At 36.1% G+C, this 24708-nt stretch overlaps 1 protein-coding gene across 4 annotated transcripts in view; it reads left to right on the plus strand.

The window, feature by feature from the left end:
* The window catches only part of htk (AT-rich interaction domain hat-trick), a 138622-nt gene that overhangs the window by 39548 nt on the left and 74366 nt on the right, over positions 1-24708 (plus strand). For all 4 annotated transcript variants that reach the window (XM_069827320.1, XM_069827483.1, XM_069827403.1 and 1 more), the window contains exons 3-5: positions 12298-12363; positions 20955-21048; positions 23129-23297. In XM_069827320.1, the coding sequence (XP_069683421.1) occupies positions 12298-12363; positions 20955-21048; positions 23129-23297 (329 nt within the window). The remainder of the gene's footprint in view (positions 1-12297; positions 12364-20954; positions 21049-23128; positions 23298-24708) is intronic.

Raw genomic sequence — 24708 nt, forward strand, 5'->3', positions numbered from 1 at the left:
GTTGGGCGTCATTTTACTCCTGTGTTTATGAAAACTTGTGATAAAAGCTAGCCCAGCTATGCGCTACTAGACGACACATCACGTGTTTGTCTCCTGGCCTTGCTTGTCTCAGCTAGCTCCCGCCTCACAGTCAGTTGGTTACTTCACGCTCGTACTATTTTCTTTATTTGATATTTTCAATACTTTCTTATCAACGGTGCACCAGTAAAAAAATATGTTTATTTGTACTTTCAATGCGGAATCTAACCATATATTTTAAAAATATTTTTCATGGTCAAAGGCGTCTTAATGAAGAAAAATCTAAATTTCTCCATTTCCATAAAAAGTAAGGAAAACTGTTTATATGTCAATATAAACTTTAACTTTTCAGCATCAAAATAAACCATGATTTTGATCATTGGGTGAAAGGGTTTCGGAGCCACAACAGTTTAAAGTTGCTAATTTTATGAAAATACGATAAATTTAAATATTTTTAATTTAAACACTATGAAGTTCTGATGCCTCAAACTTTGCACAAAGCATTGTATCACAGTTGTCAACGGACAGAAAAGTTTCATTTTATTTAAAAATTGCAAGGTCATTTTTCTCTATATTTCGGTCGATTTGAGATGGAATAGCCCATATATACTTTTTTCCCTTCCTTTCCCCTTTTTTGTTCTCTTGATCACCAGATGAATTTATTATCATACCCATTTTATTGTGGATTTTATTTAATTTTCATATATATTTTTTTTATTATTATTATTTTGTTACATTCCATTTATTTTATCCTTCCTTACGTTTTCCCTGTTAACGATTTGTACTGAGTTGCTTTTATTATATTCCAATCCTTAGATCTGTATTTTACTTTCTGTTTTCTATTATGGTATTATTTTCATGTTTTTTTTACTTGGTTACTTAACGACGCTGTATCAACTACTAGGCTATTTAGCATCGATGAGATTGGTGATAGTGAGATGGTATTTGGCGAGATGAGGCCGAGGATTCTCCATAGATTACCTGACATTCACCTTATGGTTGGGGAAAACCTCGGAAAAAACCCAACCAGGTAATCAGCCCAAGCGGGGATCGAACCCGCGCCCGAGCGCAACTTCAGACCGGCAGGGAAGCGCCCTAACCGACTGAGCCACGCCAGTGGCTATTTTCATGTTGTTTAGTGTCGATTTTGTTAGACTATTATTTTTTGTAATATGTTAGTATTCTATTCTTGAACTTTTGTTGAATTTTCACTGCTTGTGTGCTTTGTAAGAAAGTAAGAGAAATGCCCTACTGCCGTAACTCTGCCAGTATGAGTAAATTATTATTATTATTATTATTATTATTATTATTATTATTATTATTATTATTATTATACTTTACTATATATCCTGCTATACCTTTTGTTGCCCTGAAACTGTTAGGTGGTGAAGTTGAAATGTTCATTCATAGTTTTCTGCCAAGGACAGTTCTTTCACTGCAAACACAGCATTCTCCGATCTTTTCTCTTTTTCGCCTTCCTTTTGTGTCCGCATACGATCCATACACCTTAATGTTGTGTATTATCTGATATCTTCTTCTTACCCGAACTTTCGTTCTGTTCACCATTCCTTCCGGTGCATCCTTCAGTAGGCAGTTTCTTCTCAGCCAGTGACCCAGTCAGTTTTTTTTCTCTTCCTGATCAGTTTCAGCTTTCACCCACTCTTTCCAACACAGCTTCATTTCTTATTCTGTCCATTTCACACGCCCCATTCTTATCCGTATCCACATTTCAAATGCATTTAGTCGTTTCTCTTCGTTGTAATGTCCCGGTCGGGGCAAGTTACCTGGTTGAGGTTTCTTCCGGGGTTTTCCCTCAACCCAATATGAGCAAATGCTGGGTAACTTTCGGTGCTGGACCTCGGACTCATTTCACCGGCATTATCACCTTCATCTCATTCAGACGCTGAATAACCTGAGATGTTGATACAGCGTCGTAAAATAACCCAGTAAAATAAAAAATAAAAATCGACGTAATGTCCATGTTAAGGCTGGTTCACAATAAACCGGAAACGAGAATCGGGACGAAAACGAAAACGGTAAAATTGTTAAAATGTGTACATTTAAATCTGAGCATTCACAATTAACGAAAAGCTTGCCGGAGCCCGGGATCGGGAACGGAGAGTTGGCCAAGTTTCAACTTTGGCGTTCACGTTTCCGATCACAGCCCACTAGATTCATTCTATTGCCATCTAAAAGCTATTTTGTCGTCGTATATTTTGTAGCAAGAAGACCGTGACATAACCTATGCATTATTTTGTTCTGTGCTGTGCATCATGGAGCAACTTTTATTTGATGAGATTCTAATATTGAGTGTTGAGGGAAATCCTCACGTTTACGATAAGCGGCGCGCCTCGTATAAAGATGAGAAAATGAAGGAGAATATGTGGCTTTCAATAGCTGCGTCTTTGAACACCTATCGTAAGCGAATCATATTTTATTACTGTATTGGTTGTATTGCACACTACATATTTATGCTTCAATTCAATAACTACTGTTGTGTTCATTTTTGTTCTATTACAAATGTTTCTTCTCTAATTCTTTTTCCGGAGATCCACACAAGATGACCCTTTTTCTATTAAAAGCTCTCCTTCATTTGGTTGGAGAGAATCTTAGAAACCCTAAACCAGGCAGTTGACCCCAACTGTAATTCGAACCCGGACCCACTGCTCTCGTAGTCTGTCTCCGTAGCGGTGAACTGTGGTGACCTTAAGCATGAAGGACGTTCGTCGCTTCATTCCCTTTTGTTGGGGATTTTGAAAGGGAGTTTCATACGTGGGGTAACACGGAGTTATTAAGAGAAAGTCTGGCCAAGTGATAGGTTGAGTCTACAGGCCGCTGTCCTCACCCGGGATTAATCAATAAACAAAGCCACCTCGGCGGGCGGGAGGGCGCTCCGCATCTAATCTAGCCATGGCCGCTCTTCTGTCCCTTGCCTTCCTTATGCATTAAGGAGTGAAAGTTCACTGTCTGTGTACTCCAATGACTCGCCAGGCAATATTCCATCTGTGGTGTTGCTGGTTGGTGAAGTATGACCGGATTTTTATGTAATTACATATTATATTCCTTTCAACCTAACCGTATATAAATAACAAATCTTTGCGAATCTTGTAATTATCATTAATATATTAAAATTTGAGTAAAGAGATAGGTTTGGAAGTAAATCCCGAAAAGACAAATTATATGATTATGTCTCGTGACGAGAATATTGTACGAAATGGAAATATAACAATTGGAGATTTATCCTTTGAAGAGGGGGAGAAGTTCAAATATCTTGGAGCAACAGTAACAAATATGAATGACACTCGGGAGGAAATTAAACGTATAATAAATATGGGAAATGCCTGTTGTTATTCGGTTGAGAAGCTTTTATCATCCAGTCTGCTGTCAAAAAATCTGAAAGTTAGAATTTATAAAACAGTTATATTACCGGTTGTTCTTTATGTTTGTGAAACTTGGACTCTCACTTTGAGAGAGGAACAGAGGTTAAGGGTGTTTGAGAATAAGGTGCTTATGAAAATATTTGGGGCTAAGAGGGATGAAGTTACAGGAGAATGGAGAAGTTACACAACACAGAACTGCACGCATTGTATTCTTCACCTGACATAATTAGGAACATTAAATCCAGACGTTTGAGATGGGCAGGGCATGTAGCACGTATGGATGAATCCAGAAATGCATATAGCACGTATGGGCGAATCTAGAAATGCATATAGAGGCCGGAGGGAAAAAGACCTTTAGGGAGGCCGAGACGTAGATGGGAAGATAATATTAAAATAGATTTGAGGGAGGTGGGATATGATAGAGAATGGATTAATCTTGCTCAGGATACGGACCAATGGCGGGCTTATGTGAGGGCGGCAATGAACCTCCGGGTTCCTTAAAAGCCAGTAGGTAAGTATATTAAAATTTGATACTACATATTTTTACTTATTTATCCCACATTACATATTATGACTTGGTATTACATAAATATACATATTTAGGAGTTTTATTCATTTTTATTTCTCTAAAAGGGGGGGGGGGAAACTTGTGCTGGGGAAGTTTACAATTTAAAATACACAGATTTAAAAAGCCTTTTTACCTACCCAAGAAAGGATATATTTCGGGACGAAACATAACATTCTTAGTTCCAGGAAGTAATAGGGGCACTCACCCCATACCGCCCACTGTAAATATGAGTGAACAGAAGGCAAACTTTCTCATACAACTATCTAGTATTGTAAAAATCACTCAGAAAGTAGCGTTACCTTCATGCGGTGGAGTGGGACGAGGACGACATGATTTGTCTCGAACTATAATTGTTCTGCACACGTCTTAACAAGCCGTTCCCATGAAATTTGGAACCTTACCCACCCTCTTCCTAATCCTTCCAGGGAAAACCCGTGTCAAGTCTGACATGAGCCGCAATAAAGTAGCCGACTTTTGAAAAGAAGCTGGATTAAAGAAACAAACTGTTATTCATTTCACTCAGTTCTCTAGTTTTAGTACTTACAGTATAAAGTGCAAGTGAGTTTATCTACTGCTTTTAACTAACTAAAATGGCTCCTGTATCTTCAATCCTAACGACAAAAAAAAATCATGGATTCCGATGGACGAAGCTTTCACTACAGATGGAAAAATAGTAATGTGTCAAGTGTGCTCTGTGAAATCACAACTGGAGAGTATTACTTATCCTATACCTGTCAGATATTGATATTAAATATTTTCATGATTTTACATATTTTGGTACATATTCAGCTTATTTTTCTTACATAAATATGTATATATTTCACACCTTGATATTACATAAAGATCCGGTCCTTATATATAACAGTAATATGATGATAGGAAATTGGAGGGGCGGGAGAAACGAAGTATTCAGAGAAAACCTTCTTCAAAAATAGCAAAGTGGCCAGGGCTGGTAGATTACATACCACAATACTGACTGGCGGTAGTCATTGACAGGTTTGTGTGCAATATCGAAGAAGCTGAGAGAGTTGAGCTATTTCTATTCATTCGTAGTACAAACACTTACGGGGAAAGGTACATCTTTCGGTAGTAAAATTGAGGTGTTCCTGGAATAACAACTTAACCTAAGTTACGTTGTTTTCCGTTTCCAGCATACCAGGCTTTCACATGGATGAATTATAATAGGATGCGAAACTTACTGAGTTTCCCGTAACACATACTAGAGGCGCTGTTGTAGAAATTGATCTTGCTGCCACCTGTTGGGTGGAGGGGCGTTATTACATCTAGCAGCGCACCAAGTAGCGAAAAGAGTAACTAATTACTCCATGCATTTAGCAGCGCACCTGGTAAGGAAAATGTTAAAATGTGCAGAAGTATTCCCTCCCCCCCCCCTCATCGATATTCAAAACTAACCCAATTTAAAATAAAACATTTACATTTTTATTCCTCACAGTGTCTTCTACTGAAAATTCTTACCGGAGCCAACAGGAAGATAAAAGAGATGATCTACTTTACACTACCCAATTAAAATATAACCAGACAGAGACAAAAAAATAAAGCAAAAGGTTAGATAATTGGGGTTGTATTCTTTGGGTATTTATTGTACAGCGCAATGGAAAAGTCTGTAAGAACTACTTAAATAGTTCAATTTATTATATTACAATACATTCAACAACACTATTTTTTTAGTCAACACCTGTGGAGTAACGGTCAGCGCGTCTGGCCTCGAAACCAGGTGGCCCGGGTTCGATTCCCGGTCGGGGTAAGTTACCTGGTTGAGGTTTTTTCCGGGGTTTTCCCTCAACCCAATATTAGCAAATGCTGGGTAACTTTCGGTGCTGGACCTCGGATTCATTTCACCGGCATTATCACCTTCATCTCATTCAGACGCTAAATAACCGAGGATGTTGATAAAGCGTCGTAAAATAACCCACCAAAAAAGAAACACTATTTTTACAACGTCCATAAACATCACTGTTTAACATACACTGCTTATACACACGTATCTCTTTATGTTCACTTATTAAGAAGTTTCTGTCTGCCATCTAGTCTCTTCGAGCAATATCTCCAACGGATAAATAGAGAACTCTGGGTAATGTACCCAACACGTAGTTCTAGTGTTCACCACCTACGACGTTGGGCGCTGATCATCTTATTTCAGCCCCCGCCACCAGATGGTGCTGATCGGAGTTTCGCATCCTATTATATATTTATTCATGGCTTTCATTTCAAAACTATCCTGTCTAAATAACTATTTATTTCAATTAAATTAAATTTAAACAACAACAAAAACACGTCAATATATTTCCATGCAAGAATTCTGCGTTATCATATGATGAAGGATGATTGGAACGGAGTAAAACTCTCTCCGGCACCCGGACTCGAACCCGGGTTTTCAGCTCTACGGGCTGACACTTTATCCACTAAACTATCGGTTGAGAAAATCATGATGTCTGTGTTCTGGGATTCCAAGGGAATAATCAGATTGAGTATCTAGCAAAGGGAAGAATTTTAACTGGAGAATATTATTCAAATCTCCTTCAGCAACTGAAAGGGAAAATTCATGAGAAGAGGCCGGGTAGAAGAAAGTGTTGTTTCATCACGATAATGCATCTGGTCACACGTCTGCAATCGCGGTTGCTAAGTACGGTTGGAATTGTTGCCACATCCCCGCTACTCACCAGGTCTCGCACTCTCAGACTTTTTTTCTTAAAGCACAAAACTTACTTGGCTGGGAAGTATTGTCGTCAAACGAAGGGGTTATCGCAGCAGCAGAAGGGTTTTCTGCAGACCTCGATTAATCTGTGTACAAGAAGGTTTAGCTGCATTGCAACACCCGTGGACCAGGGGTTTTATGTTGAGAAATAATAAAGATTGTTTCAGAATAATTCTAGTTTAATTTCTATTTCAGACTATGTATGAACTTCTCAAACAATCCTCGTATTTCTCTTGTCATAGACCCATACTCTCCATTTGTAAACCGATACAAAAATAAAACATTGAAACCACACAACTGTTGCGACATATTCTGCTGGGTAGCCCTAAATTACGCACAAATATAAGATCAGGAAAAATGCTGTTAAAACGGTACAGCCATATTGCGATCTATCCCTGATATAGCGCAGATTTTTTGTTTTCCTGGGAGCCAATTCGGAAATTCCGAATCTTGCCGCACCTTCATGAAAACACGCAATTTTATTCAGTAATACCACAGTTTAGTATATACAGTTGCGAAGCTCAATACTTAATAAATATGCAAACATAGATAGTTGCTGACCACCAGGATCGCTACTATCGCCTCAGCACAGACCCTTTCCCGAGCAGATGATAAAGTATGTTCGGGTTTTCTATTTCAGTGTATGGAGCTCAGTGAAATATTATATTATAACTTTATTGCGTATCATTGCTAAGCTTTATTTAGTGTAATGTGTCCATAAGTTCCGTTTACTTGTTATTGCATAATTTGTTGCATAAATAATTACAAAACTGTGTTATTTTAATGTGAAGAGAATTTTACATGTTAACATAATCTATTCGCATCAACATTTCAAGTATAGAATGGAAGCTATTTTGAGGTTTAATAAAAAAGAATTTATATTGTGATTTTAATTTAGCACATCTATAGAACATTTGCCATACCACTCCTATGAAATTATTGTACGTACAATTGTGTTAGTTCGTCTCTTAGGTAGTAGATAAATACAGTAATTCATTAATTGTAGTATTAAAACACAGACAATCGTCACATGGTCCGCCTATATTAAATCACGATGGCAGTGACACAGTCTATTGTTCCTAGCACTCACAGCGCTCGAAGCGGCTAGCAGCTATCGCGAGAAATGCAAAAAATCATCCCAAGCTTCGCAACTGTGGTAATACTTTGTTTCTGTTTCTGTCTAGAATAAGGAAAATTTACAATTTAGAAATATTGCCTACTTCATCTTTCAGAAACAAGCAGAACGAAATAACATATTGCCCCTTACCCATTTTGGTGGATCCTAAGCTTTAGAAAAGAGGGAAGAAACATTGTTCTATATACATATCTACTGGAAGTCTCGAATACCCCTTTTCCGTTTGAGTTACCATGGCAACAAGCTTCCTTCCTAGAGTCGCGTATAAACACCGTTGCGAAAAAATGAAGACATGTTGAAGTCAATATGGAGAAAGTTACGAACATAAAAAGTCCTCTGTGGACCAGGTAAGGTGCAGTTGTGACGTCGCGTGGGTTGGAATCCCGCGCCTGGGGCATTGGTGTTTACGCGATGCCCTGTGTTGACTTTGGTGGGGATCCGAATACAGCCATGCCCCTGACAGGATTCGAACCCACCACGCTATGTTAAAACTGCGTATCTTAGCTGTTGGACACAGCGATTTTCTTTTACTTGTATACATAGATAAGTGACAGTACTGATAGTGTATGCAACTGATCCAGACAGGGAATTAGAGGTTTGTCTGATTCACACAAGAGTTGGGCGTGTATCTGTAGGGTTTTTTTTTCTCATATGAAGTATAAAGCGAAAGTATTGTGATGCTGACAGAATTGTGTATACAGATTTTCACGAAAATAAACGTCCTCAGCATTTCTGACACTTGAACATATTTCATCTTGAATCTTGCGTACACTACTTTTAACACTTAAATATAAATGATTGCAAGTAAAGCGCTAGGTTTGGAAGTAAATCCCGAAAAGACAAAGTATATGATTATGTCTCGTGACCAGAATATTGTACGAAATGGAAATATAAAAATTGGAGATTTATCCTTCGAAGAGGTGGAAAAATTCAAATATTTTGGAGCAACAGTAACAAATATAACTTAAATGACACTCGGGAGGAAATTAAACGCAGAATAAATATGGGAAATGCCTGTTATTATTCGGTTGAGAAGCTTTTATCATCCAGTCTGCTGTCAAAAAATCTGAAAGTTAGAATTTATAAAACAGTTATATTACCGGTTGTTCTGTATGGTTGTGAAACTTGGACTCTCACTTTGAGAGGGGAACAGAGATTGAGGGTGTTTGAGAATAAGGTGCATAGGAAAATATTTGGGGCTAAGAGGGATGAAGTTACAGGAGAATGGAGAAAGTTACACAACACAGAACTGCACGCATTGTATTCTTCACCTGACATAATTAGGAACATTAAATCCAGACGTTTGAGATGGGCAGGGCATGTAGCACGTATGGGCGAATCCAGAAATGCATATAGAGTGTTAGTTGGGAGACCGGAGGGAAAAAGATCTTTAGGGAGGCCGAGACGTAGATGGGAGGATAATATTAAAATGGATTTAAGGGAGGTGGGATATGACGATAGAGACTGGTTTAGTCTTGCTCAGGATAGGAACCGATGGCGGGCTTATGTGAGGGCGGCAATGAACCTGCGGGTTCCTTAAAGGCCATTTGTAAGTAAGTAAGTAATGCAAATGATTGATAAAATGGTAAACTTACTAGTGTTAATTATATAAGCACGTGTAACGGTAAATCCTCGTGAATCACTTTGTATTTTGAACGATATTGCATTTTGAAAGAATATACAGTACATTTTTTCACCAATTTTCCATCGAATTAACTCATAAGTTATATGTTTTAAAATTGTTTATAAAGTTTGTCCCTTCGTCTCGAATGCATAAAAATAATTTAATAGTTGAAAACAATAACGTATTCTGTAAAAAATGGGCATCCCTTCGCCATGCTAACATTTTGTGTATCCCTTAAGAAGTAACGGTAAAGTAGGAACAAATACCAATGTCGAAGGGTGGGTCATTGTACTGCTATCGCGGTGAAGGACAGTGAAAATTACCCTGTGGATATGACCGTTTGGCACAAACACCTGCAATCAGTTGCCCTGAAAGAAAGCAATACCGCAGCCACTCGCATCCAAGTTAAAAGATTGGATTTCAATAGACGATGCCGTACTAAAAATCGTGCTGGGCAAAGTGTGTGACAAACGCATTTAAAAACTGAACTTCATGTCAAATAAAAAACGTGTTTCCTAAAAAAAAAAAAGACAAATTTTTCTTACACAAACGGTGCTGGAAACTTCTTCGTCTTCTACCAGTGAATTTAATAAAGATTTCTGTATGGCAATGGTTGCTGCAAACATACCGTGGTATAAACTTGAGTGCCAAAGTTTCAAGCATTCCTACGCAAATACTGCAACTTCAATATTGCGGATGAATCAACACACCGTAAAAATTATATTTGAACTCCTGCTACACTGACAATGGAAACGATTAGAGCTTACAGTAACTTGGCTATTTCTACGTATGGGTTGCCGTTGAAATTATCAATTGCGCCTCCAAACAGTAATTAAATGAGGTTGAATCACATGTGCATCTGTAATTTATCAGGTGCAAAAATACATCTAATAAAGCTTAGATTTTAAGTTACATACTTTTTATTTATTACATATTTTGCTATTTTTAGGTACATATTTCTTATTTTCATATTATATAAAATCTGGGCTCTAGTTATATAGTGAATATACTTTTGGCGTCCTCATTTTATGGACAAAATATGTTAACCGTTATCATTCGGCGAACTGAAATGTGGTTAACAAACACCAAGTTGAATATATTTCGTTCGAATTCTTTAGGCCCGTAACACACTTGAAGAGTTTTCGCTAGCGAGAAATGTGTTGCGAGAAAATTCAAAGATTGATAACAAGGATTCAAATGGACGTCCACACACTGGAAGAGATTCTCGTTCGAGGCAAAAACCTCGCGCGAGTTTCTCTAGACTTCTATCACTTCTCCTCCTAGTTGGTACCATCGCGTTTCTCCTCCGGATCAGGTAGCTGTACTTCTGCCCCTCCCCCCCCCCCGTATGTTGTAGCTAGTCAGTTACGTCCATTTTCGGCTTACCCCCTCGAAATTTTCTAGCGCTCCTTCACTGGGGCGGCGAAATCCGAAGTGAGACAAGTGGCCAAGAGGTTTGGAGCTCACATATTCAGTTTTTCACAGCCCCAACTCCCCCCCTTGCAAGGACGTGTTTTCACGTACCTTTAAAATTTCTCCTCCCACTTGCCCCCTCATTCATTCATTCATTCATTCATTCATTCATTCATTCATTCATTCATTCATTCATTCATTCATTCATTCATTCAGCGAGTTTCTCGCTGGAATCGGTAGCTCAGCGAATTTTCTTGACACGTTTATCAAAGATGTTTGACATTTATACTCTTTATGATGATTGAATGTAGAAAAAGATATCACAGGTGGCGATGAATTGTATTGTTTTTATTTGAAAATGAGGAAAGATGGCTGATAATTGCAGTCAGAAACTTATCGAACTTGTACGATGTCACCCGTAGGCCTATTTATATGATACACGGGATGAAAACTATAAAAACACGAAACTTAAAGAAGAACTCTGGAGACAAATATCAGATTATCTGAAAATAAATAGGGCAATATTTTATTTTGATGAGATTTAATAGTATTAATTAAACATTTAAAATAATGTATCTTTATGTCTTAACAGTTTACATAATTTTAATCAGAAAACCACACCACCTCATTCTAGTGCCGAGGTCATGGAAAGCATGGGGCTCTACCTCCATGCCCCCCCAAGTGCCTTCATGGCATGTTACGGGGATACCTTTACCTTTTTACCTTTACATAGCAAAGAATACTCTTATCATATCATGAATGGCAAAAAAAACTGTGGTCCATTCAACCTGAAATAACGCCTAAACGTATCATCATTCAAATCAAAACCAGTGTCCAAAACTCGCCCTTATTTTCATAAGATACAATGTATTTTCAGATATTTCTGGCTTTAATTTTAGGCCTACTTTTTCTTTTCATTAACAAACTATGTTCATGTAACTCCATTTTCTCATCATTTGAATACTCAGATTCAACATAGCGTTCGTACGTAATTTGTAAAGTAATACAATATACTTACAGGTTATATATTTAAGTGCGACAATATACGTAAATACATAACCTATAATATTTTCCCCAACGAGTCATTACTATAATCAGAAAAATGCTTTCTGCATGAAGGCAGTACATAGATGATCATAGCGAGGTGTGATCTGTGATAGCGAGAACTCGCCAAGTGTGTGGAGGAAGGCTCTTCGCCTCTTTCTCGCAATACATTTCTCGCTAGCGAAAACTCAAGTGTGTTACGGGCCTTACTTACGTGTATATTCAGCCGAGACTCACACGCGTAAAGAATAAAGCGAAGATTGAAAACAGTTGAAACATGAATTTTTCTGAAGATATGTGCGCTTTTGTTTTTTAGCGGAGTAGCGGTTTTTATGTAACGTGACTACGTTAAACCACCACTATCTGTACTGAAAGCTGTGTGTTTTGTCTGTCCTGCAGGTAACCTTCAAGCTTGGCCTTGGCACAGCGATCATTACGGACGACCAGATCAGAGGCACGCTTAGGGTAAGTATTCCCCATCTTCATGGCTGATATAAAAACCGTCTGTCACGTGCACACCGAGGACGAGATTGTTTTTGTTGCTCTTGTGCCGTACGGTGAAAGCTTAAATGTTCGAGTTCGTGACGTGTAACATTACCAAAACGCCACAGCAATATACAACACAGCGGATGTTCTCTAAAAACTCTCCTTTTCATGCTCTCGCCGTTTGACTTTTAAGATAGCCGGTGAGACTCGCAGATTTTATTCGATAGCGCTTGTTTCTCATGTTATTTTATATTATTTTGATGCAATGTATATTGCAGATGGCCTTGATTTCCAATATAACCATCACATTGTTTCAGAATAACCAGAATTAGTTTCTTTTCATTTAAAATGCAGGTGGCCTTGATTTTTCCTACGACATTACATTGTTTCAGAACAGTTAGGATAATTTGTTTTTTTTTTTTTGTTTGTTTTTATTTTTCGTTGTTGGTAACTCTATAGCATCTATTAGATGCTTTATGGTTGTGCTAACAGATGGAGTTACTTGTCAACAATGTGACGCTGAAACGCGAGTTCAGGTTACTGCCTAGCGACAATCCTGATGTATTTTTATATTTGTGATGATTGGTTAATTAATAGTAACCCGGCACACCAGCGGATAGGGATTATAAAGAATGGACACTTCGCGTCGGTACCTTTGATGTAGCCGGACTGATTTCAATGACCTTCAAGCCAGCTAAAGCGTGAGATTCTGCTTTCTCCCTAGAGTTGGCGCTGACATCACACCAGCTAGCAGTCGACAGCGGAAATATAACACATATAATTAATACATCTAGGTACATTATGTACTCAAAATAAATTGGAACCATAAAATTATAAATCCGTCATTAACTGTAATGTCTAGACTCTAGAGTTCCTTTATAATGAGAGTTGAGACGTTGACCCCAACAACAATTAAAATATGTAATGATTTGATAGCGCTGAAAATGGAAAAACAAAACTCTTACGAGAAGTAAAACCATATACCTATATTATATTATATACAAATATTAAACGAATTTGATACATAATTTTATAATGTATTATAATATAATTTATTATATCTGAAATATAAAATATTATTATTACAACTGGTTTGTCACTGAGAAATAAGGAAAAGCTGTTAACTTGAATTTATTTGAAGCAAAGCGTTACTGGATTATGCAATAAGGTAGGCGATGTTTGGATCCTGTGCCTTAATTCTATTCTCAATTATTATCTTAGCGTATGCTCGATTACACTACCTCTAGCGCTTGAAAGTGGAACTAACTGCTGGCGCACAGAGAAACAAAACACAGGAAAATTCGTTCAGTGTCCATTCTTTATAATCCCTATTCGCTGGGCACACTCACAATCACACTCACATTCATACAAATTTCCAGACACTAGACACCCAGGGAATCTTTCTTCTTCAAGTCAAGATAATTTGTTGTTATTGAAGATTTTCACTAAAAGATGCTAAAGAGTTAACAATGAATTGAAAAAAAAAATGAAAAGCTTATCCGATCTGAATAGTTTAAAATGATTGTTCCATGAATTATTGATCGATTCTGAATAACCGCAGTAGTTTAAAAGACGTGCTGGGATCAGGTCCTGAGGGCGAACTCTTGATTTTATTGTAGACGTCACAGAGGAAGACGTTCTTTAGTAACTATATTATATTATCATCCTCAGGATGGAAAGTCTACGAAGAGGTACATTATGAGTTTGCAGATGGTCTTTTAGGAGAGCTGATATCATTGCAATAAACAAGCACGAGAAAAAAAAAAACCCCTTGTCATTGATCCATCGTTCAGGTTTGAGAGAGATTTAAATCAAGCAAGAAAATAAATAAAAATTTACGAACCTTGTCTCCCGTACCTTTCATACTGATATAACCTACCATTAGACAGATGGGTAGCCATTGGTATACTATTTGGTAGCAGGGGAGGAGTTTCAAAATTAATATGGCTATATTTTAAAAGCTTCGCAGGTTCCTCTCATTTGATTGTGGCACTATATTAAGCAGAATCAAGGATTCGTTAAAGATTCTACATAATCTATATTTCTCTCACTAAGAATAAAAAAAAATAAAAAAAAATAATGATAAAGATAAATTCAAGACGAATATAAAATTCATTACTATTATTTGCCATATTTTTTTTAACATTTTATTGTATTTCATGGCCCCTAAGGTCACATCGATGTAAAATTCGATGATGTCAAATTATATATACGAGTATATATATAATTCTCAATTAAGTACCCAATTTGAAATGGCTAAATCTTCTGTACATATTAACAGTTTGGTTCCATACACAGATTTCATTATGCTTCAGAGGGATTGTTTTTTTTTCTTTTTCGATGTGCATTTCGTTGCTATGGTGACTTTGTCATCCTTGTATAAACAATTGTGGTTAAGAATATAGACAGCAATGATTTTTACAGTGGTTTTGCCTTGCTCGCTCAGTGCTAACATTTGTAAAGTGAAAGTGACACGAATCTGTTTATCTTGCTTTGAGTTCAAAACGCATTTCATTTGATAGGGATAGGGAATCTGCCTTCTTAGAATTCGCCACACTGTTGAATAACTCATCTCAAAACGCTTTGCAACTTTATTAGCACTACAAAAATTACATGCAGAATTTTCACGAACTTCCTGAACTTCTTGTTTTCTATTTCTACTAATTTCTGTCTACCGATCGCTTTTTACCAGTTTCCTCAAATTTGTTCACCAGCTTACGAAATGATTTTACAGAGCTGAGTTCATTTCTCAACCCATGTAATGTTCGAAATCTTCTCAGTGCATTGAGATATTGCATTCGGGAATAACACAGAACGAGGCCAGTACGAACTCGTAAAGACAAAACCATTATAAAAATGATTTCTGTCTGTATTCTTAAACATAATAAAATTGTTTACTACTAAGATTTCAAATCATCAGTCCTCAAGTGAGGTTGACCACTGGGATCCGGAATTAACAAAATATAAAAGATAAAGGGAAATGAAACTAGCAAAATACTGATTCGATTTGTACATTAAAACAAAAATTTACGTGTTAACCTATAGATGATAGTGTAAAATTTGAAGAGAGGCCTTCAGAATTTCCATTACAATCTTCTGAACCTCATAAAAGGGAATTTTAAAGGATTTAAGGATATTACATGTAAAACTAGTGGCTTGTGCAGCAAATGGTGCTGCAAACTAAGTTCGTTAGACGTTCAAATAAAAATGTTTCAGATTTATTTTCAATGAAGAATACTTGTCTTTTTGATAGTTATTTGCTTCCATAATAATGGAACATACTACCTCTGAATGGATTTTTTTAGGCCAAATACTTTTTCTTGAACCTATCCAACTTCAGTTTTTGAGTTTCAACGCGAAAACGCAAGTATCAATGCCAGGACGATAGCAGTAGCTGTTTCAGGTCATTGTGGATTGTAGACAAAAGTTAAAAAAATGTCAAGTTTGCTAAGCTTTCGAACAATAGCATTTTCGTATAGCTGCTGCATGTAGAACTTGAAATGTAGAGCGTAAAATCATTTTATCCTACTAAGAGATCTTGCTGAAATGATCTGGAGACTAAAAAATTTTCTAGGCCTCTTATTTTATTAGTAAGTAATACCTTTTTATCTTTCCTTAGGAACTGTAATTTTTGCGCTCTTTCGAGCCAATACTGAAGACAATGATACATATCAATATCTACACTACACCACCATTAAGTATATGAAAAAGACCCAACCCCACTGGGTTAATAAGTATAAAAATATTTGATTTTTAATAACAATATTATTATCTTACTTAAGTTTTGTAGTTATATATAGCAGTCACTCAGTAAATTATAGAAATGAAGATCTAAATTAAGATATTCTCTACATTTACTTACATAACTTCAAAACGTTTCACTTTCATGTCATCAATATAGCATCAATATTATGTACAATTAATGAAAAATAGATGCATTATGATATTAACTATAATAATATTTAATTTCTAATGATAATAATGTCATCAAACCACCTCAAGTTTCGTAGATTTGAATATCCAATAGACACAGCTGTACTCAGAAAATTATACACTGCAGAATCAGTTTTTAATAACAAATTGAATTGAGCTCTAAATATGTCGGTAATCCTGCAGGTCATGGCCTTCGTGTAATAGCCTATTGTTTATTGTAGTGTGTGTTTTGTTCTGAAATTCAATCAAGTCGGCCGTGATTCTATAAAATTAGTTCTCAAAACTGACAACAGATGGATTTTGGAAAATAGGAAAATTATGTAGGAAAATTGACATTTCACTGAAAACTACTACTTTTCCGAAAAACTTTGGGTTCCAAGCTTCAAAATGAGGGGCCATTTATTAAAATCCGTTCAGCCGTTTTCCCGTAATTTCCATTACCAGTTCAAATTATATATATATATATATATATATATATGTGCTACAGTTACCATAGTAATGAAATGCATATCGAACAAAAAAAAAAAGAAAAAAAAAACCAAATCCCTCTAAAACATTATATCTATATGGAAATGGAATCAAACTGTTAATATGTTATATATACACACCATGTGTCTTTCAAACTATAGTACATAGGGAAATCCATTTATAAAAAATTGGAAGTTCAATTACATGTAGCTGACTGGCCATGTGTAATAAATTAGTAAGCTTTGTAGAAAGGAAGACCAGCGAATAGGGATTATAAAGAATGGACACTGAGCGAATTTTCCTGTGTTTTGTTTCTCTGTGCGCCAGCGTTTAGTTCTACTTTCAAGAGCTAGAGGTTAGTGTAATCGAGCATACGCTAAGATAATAATTGAGAATAGAGTTGAGACACAGGATCCAAACATCGCCTACCTTATTGCATAATCCAGTAACGCTTTGCTTCAAATAAATTCAAGTTAATAGCTTTTCCTTATTTCTCAGTGACAAACCAGTTGTAATAATAATATTTTTAATATTTCAGATATAATAAATTATATTATAAAATAATATAATACATTATAAAATTACGTATCGAATTCGTTGAATATTTGTATATAATATAATATAGGTATATGGTTTTACTTCTCGTAAGAGTTTTGTTTTTCCATTTTCAGCGTTATCAAATCATTACATATTTTAATTGTTGTTGGGGTCAACGCCTCAACTCTCATTATAAAGGAACTCTAGAGTCTAGACATTACAGTTAATGACGGATTTATAATTTTATGGATCCAATTTATTTTATTTGAGTACATAATGTACCTAGATGTATTAATTATATGTGTTATATTTCCGCTGTCGACTGCTAGATGGTGTGATGTCAGCGCCAACTCTAGGGAGAAAGCAGAATCTCACGCTTTAGCTGGCTTGAAGGTCATTGAAATCAGTTCGGGTACATCAAAGGTACCGACGCGAAGTGTCCATTCTTTATAATCCCTATTCCCTGGGAAGACTATCTACTGATTATTGCCAACTGAATTCTGTTTGAAGATATTAATGTTAAAACAATGGATTATTATACTACAGAAGAAAAGATTTTATTTCTTGAACTGTATGAAAACAGTTCTTTGAGAAAGGTAAGAGATCTGTTTGCTGGACTCTTTCCTGGTAGAGGAGTTCCATCCCACAATACGATCAGACTTGATTAATATTTTCAGAAATATTGGAAGTGTAAACAAATAATGGAGATGTGAAAACATGGCAGAACATAATGTTGAACAGAAATCGTAGAGAGGAGAAAATCCTGTTGAAGGTTACTGAAAACTAAACATAAGCACTTGAAGAATTGCTAAGTACCCTAATGATAAAAAAAAAAAAAAACTTTAAAATGAAATACACAGCTGAAATGATACTGGCATAATTATTTTGAGTCACCTAACCTAAAACTGATGTTGTCGAAGTATCATGTATAAGTTGGCATTAATTAGTAGATAGTCTTCTTTTCTACAAGGCCTAATAATTTATTACACATGGCCAGCTACATGAAATTCCACTTTCAGTTTTTTATACGTGGATTTCTTAAATAGCAATTTTAATTCCCTATGTTCCATAGTTTGAAATACACATGGTATATAATATAATGGGCTCACTGTAATTGCATCAGTGCAAAAACATTTTAAAATGAATGATTACTTTAAAACCCGGATACTTACAGTATACGAAAGCAAATATTAATATGTAGAAAAAACATTTAAAATGTGCGATTACAGTGTTATTGTAATTATATAACAAGATAAACAGTACGGCTCTTACCTCATTCTCTGATGTTGATGTTAGTAATAAAGGTCATTCAGATAATAATATAATACTCATTTACATTTCTGCGTTTATCTCTACAAATATTTTTACAGTGAAAATTCCCATTTTACTTCTCAAGGTGATGCTGATATCAGCACATAACGGGAAAGAATATGTCAAATTTACGTAAGCAAGCGTATGTTTTGCGATAATTTATTTTACTGGCAGTAGTCGTCACCATAAAACAGATGCCTATTTATTAACAAATCAGAGATAAAGGCAAACTATGGATTTTTCTGCATAGATAAAATGTGTCTACAGAAAGTTTGTAATCGAAATACACATTGTTGTAAGTGGTCTAGTGAGTATCGTGCTTGTCCTTGTACCCGGAGTACACAAATTCAATTCCGGTGAAAAAAAATTTGAAGTGTGACTTCCAGCACATAAATCATTCCCTCTATAGAACAAATGTACTGTATATAAAAATCTTGAACTCACGAATAGAGGTGAATGGAAGGACAATAAATACCATCTGTTTCGATCCATGCCCCACTTCCTGCGTGGAAGAAATTTCCAAAACTTGGGGGCTGTGGAAATGGGTATCACCAAATTCTTCACATCAAAAACCAGAAACTGATACCGTCATGGGATAATGAATCTCACTCAAATGTGGCTCAAGACCATAGACTCTAAATAGCCGTTACTTTGTAGAATAGCCCTTTATTTGTGACAGCACACTCCAACTAAAATTGAAGGGCTCACTACAAAAAGGAGATGACTCCACTCTTTGGTGGAATTAATGTTTTGTTGTTTCATACGTTAAAAAATATGCCCGATTTTTTAGTGCAAGAACGTTGTGATTGCGAGCATATGGTAGTAAGTTACAGTAGAATTGGAGCTGAGCTACCAATCGTTTCGTTGCAAAAGGAGACAGCCCTTGGAGGTATATACAGGGTGAACCGTATGTAGTGTCATTAATTTCAGGGGATTATTCTTTGAGATATTTCAAACTAAAATGTTTAATACAATTTTGCTTGTTTTTGCTTCCTTTTCGAGATAAAAATTGTTTTATATGAAACATTCCATAGCATGTTTTGGGAAAGCCATTGATTTAATTCCCAATATGCTCAGACATTTTAAGAGAGCAGTGTATTATGATAATAAATTATTAAGATAATTTTAGTTTTGCCCTTAAAATGTACAGAAATTTGATCTGAACAAACGTGACTTTTCGTTCCCCAAAGGAATTTTACAATGTTACATTTGTTGAAGGTTCTCTATTAAATGACGGCTGAACAAAAAAATCTGAAATAACTATTTGAAAACGGCTGTCTAAAAGATCTTGTATACAACACACTGAACATGTTGCCCACTTCAGAATTTTTTTACATAAATATACAGGATGCCTCGAAAATAAACCGACAAAATTTTCTGGAATGTTCTGTAATTTAATAGGACCACAAAAGGAAAAGATCTCACTCTTCTAATTTATATAGTTCTTGAGATATAAAATAAACATGATTTGTGATTAGGCAGTATGTTAGTGTACTTCATATGTATTGAACATTTGTTTACTATCTAGCGTCGAGTCCACACTTGCGGAGTAACGGTTAGCGCGTCTGGCCGCGAAACCAGGTGGCCCGGGTTCGATTCCTGGTTGGGGCAAGTTACCTGGTTGAGGTTTTTTCCGGGGTTTTCCCTCAACTCAATAGGAGGAAATGCTGGGTAACTTTCGGTGTTGGACCCCGGACTCATTTCACCGACGTTATCACCCTCATCTCATTCAGACGCTAAATAACCTAAGATGTTGATAAAGCGTCGTAAAATAACCTATTAAAAAAAACCTGGCATCGAACTATTCAACTTCTAACTTTACGTGGACTCAGAGAACAACTCCGCATACACTGCCTAATCACTCTGTGTTAGGTTCAGTTTACATAATTTTACCCATTAAAAAGTGGAAATCATTTGAGCGATAAGAAACAAAACATAGGGAATGTCTTTTACAAATAACCCATACTCTCTCGCTCTTCTTTAAGTCTTTTATACAGCGTCTATCTTTCGTTATTGGGACTGGCCTTTATAACAAATTCACATAATGATAACTTGGAAAAATATTTAAAATAGGAGTGTGGGGTTTTCACTGGTAAATTTCTTTATAGTTACAACTACAATTAATTTGTTGGGCTATTTCTGAGACACCCTGTATATTTTGATATCAGTGATGCTTACAACTTGTATTTAAAAATAGATATTTGCAGCATCACAGTATCGAGAAAGTAGCGTCAGGGGGGGGGGGGAAGATGAAACCTTATTTTATTGAAACGCAGAATACAACTTGATTGTATGTAAATGAATTTTGACTGTCTTCGCAGGTTGGTGCCGTATGCGACGCAAAGCATCCAGAGAAGAAGGAGTATATCGAAGCAACAATAAACAAAATACAAGATTGCAGTCAGTACACGGTTGGTGAGTATCTTTTGTCTTGTATAATTTGCTTAGATAAGCAAATGATGGTGAATTATGATTGGACAGAAATTCGTCTCATTCTAAATTAAAGAAAAATAAGCCACTATAGTGGAATTAAAACGTCAACCGACCTGTGATATTTGAAGGCGCCAAGGGTTTCCATGGCAACATCTCTTCTCCTTATTTGTGGCTAATAAGACGATGCTGCTGTCCCTTCCCTTCTTTGATTGGAACATTGAGGCTGCTATAGAAATCCTTGAGCGCCTTGAAATGGCACAAGTCTATTGTTATTTTAATTCCACTGTAATATAATATATAGCTTAGGCAGTGACTCAAGTTCTGGGCTGCGATCGGGCACGGGTTCGAATCCCTTTTGAGCTGATTATTTAGTTGGATTTTCCCCAGGTCTGTGTCGGGTAATGGCGAACTCATGAACTCATCTCGCGAAAATACCATTTCGCCATCATCATTTTCATCTAGAAACACAATAAGCCTTCAGCCGGAGGTGCGTTCAGAATAGGAAAAAGAAAAAACTACAAAGGGAATAAGGGAGATCAGCATATTTCAGCAGAGAAAGTGTAATTCATTGCCAAAAGAACTTAAGGTTATTATTAGCTAAATTGTCTTCAAATAATAATAATAATAATAATAATAATAATAATAATAATAATAATAATAATGATAATTCTTAAGGTAAGATTATTTTATTTGTAGTTTCACCTCTTATAGGGCTATTCCATCTCAAATCGACCGAAATATAGAGAAAATTGACCTTGCAATTTTTAAATACAATGAAACTTTTTCTGTCCGTTGACAACTCTTATACAATGCTTTGTGCAAAGTTTGAGGCATCAGAACTTCATAGTGTTTAAATTAAAAATATTTAAATTTATCGTATTTTCATAAAATTAGCAACTTTAAACTGTTGTGGCTCCGAAACCCTTTCACCCAATGATCAAAATCATGGTTTATTTTGATGCTGAGAAATTAAAGTTTATATTGATATGTAAACAGATTTTCTTACTTTTTATGGAAATGGAGAAATTTAGATTTTTCTTCATTAAGACGCCTTTGACCACGAAAAAATATTTTTAAAATATATGGTTAGATTCTGCATTGAAAGTACAAATAAACACATATTTTTTACTGATGGTATGTTGATAAGAAAGTATTGAAAATATCAAATAAAGAAAATAAATAGTACGCGCGTGAAGTAACCAGCTGACTGTGAGGCGGGAGCTAGCCGAGACAAGCAAGGCCAGGAGACAAACACGTGATGTGTTGTCTAGCAGCGCATAGCTGTGCTAGCTTTATCATAGGTTTTCATAAACACAGGAGTAAAATGACGCCCAACGCTCGCTTATCTTCAGCTCTCGGCCAGTGCGTGCGGTGCTGTGCCGTTCAAGTCTAGGTGTGTGAAAATAATCTATTTAATACCCTCGAAACTTATTGCCGAGCCACTAACCAAACAATGCCGAAGTCCCTCTTAATAATGCAAGGTTTTTTCTCAATATATTTTACATTTTTACAAATTGGCAAAAAGCCTAAAAGTAAGTAAAATCAAATTATCTGTCTCTCTGTATACAATAAAAATAAAGATTACTTCTTAACATAACCTATCAAATGTCAGTTTCAAAATGAGCTCTCGTTCAATGTTCTGCAGTAAATGGTTCCAGAGTTCTGAGCGCTGAAAGAGGCTTGTTTTTCTAAAATACGCTAAATTTGTCGCTCAACAATACGAAAACCGTTTGACTTTCTATAGTATATTTTTGCAGATGCACTCTCCTCAGCACCTTGTATAAATAGGGGAAAAATTAGAGTATAAAAAATGCGAGGTTTTTTACTAATCGATTTCATATGGAATAGCTCTAATTATGTCGATAATGATAATGATATTATAATTAAGATCATGCCTATTATTATTATTATTATTATTATTATTATTTTTTCTCCTCCCCCCGAAATATGTTCATTTTTCTTTAAGAGGACCATAATCTGAACCGTATTTACTTTCAGCTGAGTTTGGGGAACTTGATACGATCTGTGACGTTCGAAATTTTTTTTTTCTTTTTATGAATAGTGTTTGACGATGGCGACATAACAACATTGAGAAGAACAGCACTCTGTTTAAAGAGTGGTCGTCACTTTGCTGAAAGCGAGACTTTGGACCAGTTGCCCTTGACACATCCGGAACATTTCGGTAATCCAGTCATAGGTGGTCGGAAGGGAAGAAGAAGTCGCCAAACACAGTAAGTGTATTCATGTCACTGAGTTCTGTTTTTGTAGTGTTTTGGGAAAATCAGACTTGGTGCTTTCGTTCCAACTTTGCATTCCCACTTGTGCATGAGTTCTTGTCAAACTTTTCTGACGTGATGTCATATATTGTTATATGCTGTTCTTGAAATGTATGATTACAGTTACTTAAATATTTATACAAAACAATGTGACAATTTACATTTTATTGCGTCCGCCGAGTTAGCTCTGTGGTAGCGTGTCTGCCTGTAGAATAGCCGGCCCGGGTTCGATTCCCGGTGGGATCAGAAATTTTATTGTGAACTCGGGACTAGGAGAGATGACAGTGCATAACTAAATTGTGCACCAGTATGCCTGGGTTAAATCCCAAATCTCTCCGCAGTGCATATGAAGACAAGAAATAAGTCACTGTTAATAGCGATTCGTCCCTTGGATGGGGACGTTAAGCCTGGCGGCCCCCTGGTGCTATTCAACAGGAGTAGGCTACGTGCCGGCACCGGGTTTCCCCTTCTCCCTTCCTCATCCTCACTCATTCCCTACACTACACTTAGGCCCAATTGTATAAAACTCCCTGACTAAAGATCAACTTTGATCGAAGATCGAAAAGTAAACCGAGTTCAGACACTTCTTCTATTGTATAAAACTTTTCTGCGATCTAAGTTCACGTGAAAAGGATTTGGCAACATCGCATAAACAGGTCAAATACGTGATGCGCGGACCATGTTATACAGGTTTGTTCAGTGTTGCCAATCTAGCGATTTTAACTCTTTTTCAACAATAATTTCTTTTAACTTTTATATTGCTTAAATAGGGATTTAGTGACCTTTTTAGCACCCCATAGTGACAAAATTTAATCTTTCTTTGTTGATAATGAGAAATCTAGCGACTTTACAACTACTTTTTGGCGACTTTCCGTACACTCTGTTGGAGACACTGGTTTTTTGTGCAATGTAAATAATGGCGGACAATAAGAAGAAGGTTGACTGTTCTCCAAGTTGTTATCATGTTATGGTGTTTGATACTGCTAAACATAATAAAGCTTTATAAAACGACAATTTTCGTTCAGTAATACAGTTAATTGAACATTTATGAATGTACCTATCATATCTATTAATATTAATAATAATGGATATTTTATTTGCACAATCTGTCACTCGTATATTTCAAACAGAAAAGAAATAACTGAACTTGGATCATCTAACTTAATCGGAGAAATTTCTTCAGTCAAAGTTGACTTTAGTTTGAGACAAATTAATCTCAGATTAGACTTTATACAACACAAAATTCCAAGTTCAGCTGAAACAAGGATCAATTTAACCTCTGATCTAAGATTAAATGGTTTATACAATCGGGCCTTACACGAGGACTTAATATACTTCGGAATATGTATGATAAGAACTTTCTTGT

Source organism: Periplaneta americana, chromosome 1 (genome assembly GCF_040183065.1).
Source record: "Periplaneta americana isolate PAMFEO1 chromosome 1, P.americana_PAMFEO1_priV1, whole genome shotgun sequence".
In the NCBI taxonomy this organism is placed as follows: Eukaryota; Metazoa; Arthropoda; class Insecta; order Blattodea; family Blattidae; genus Periplaneta; species Periplaneta americana.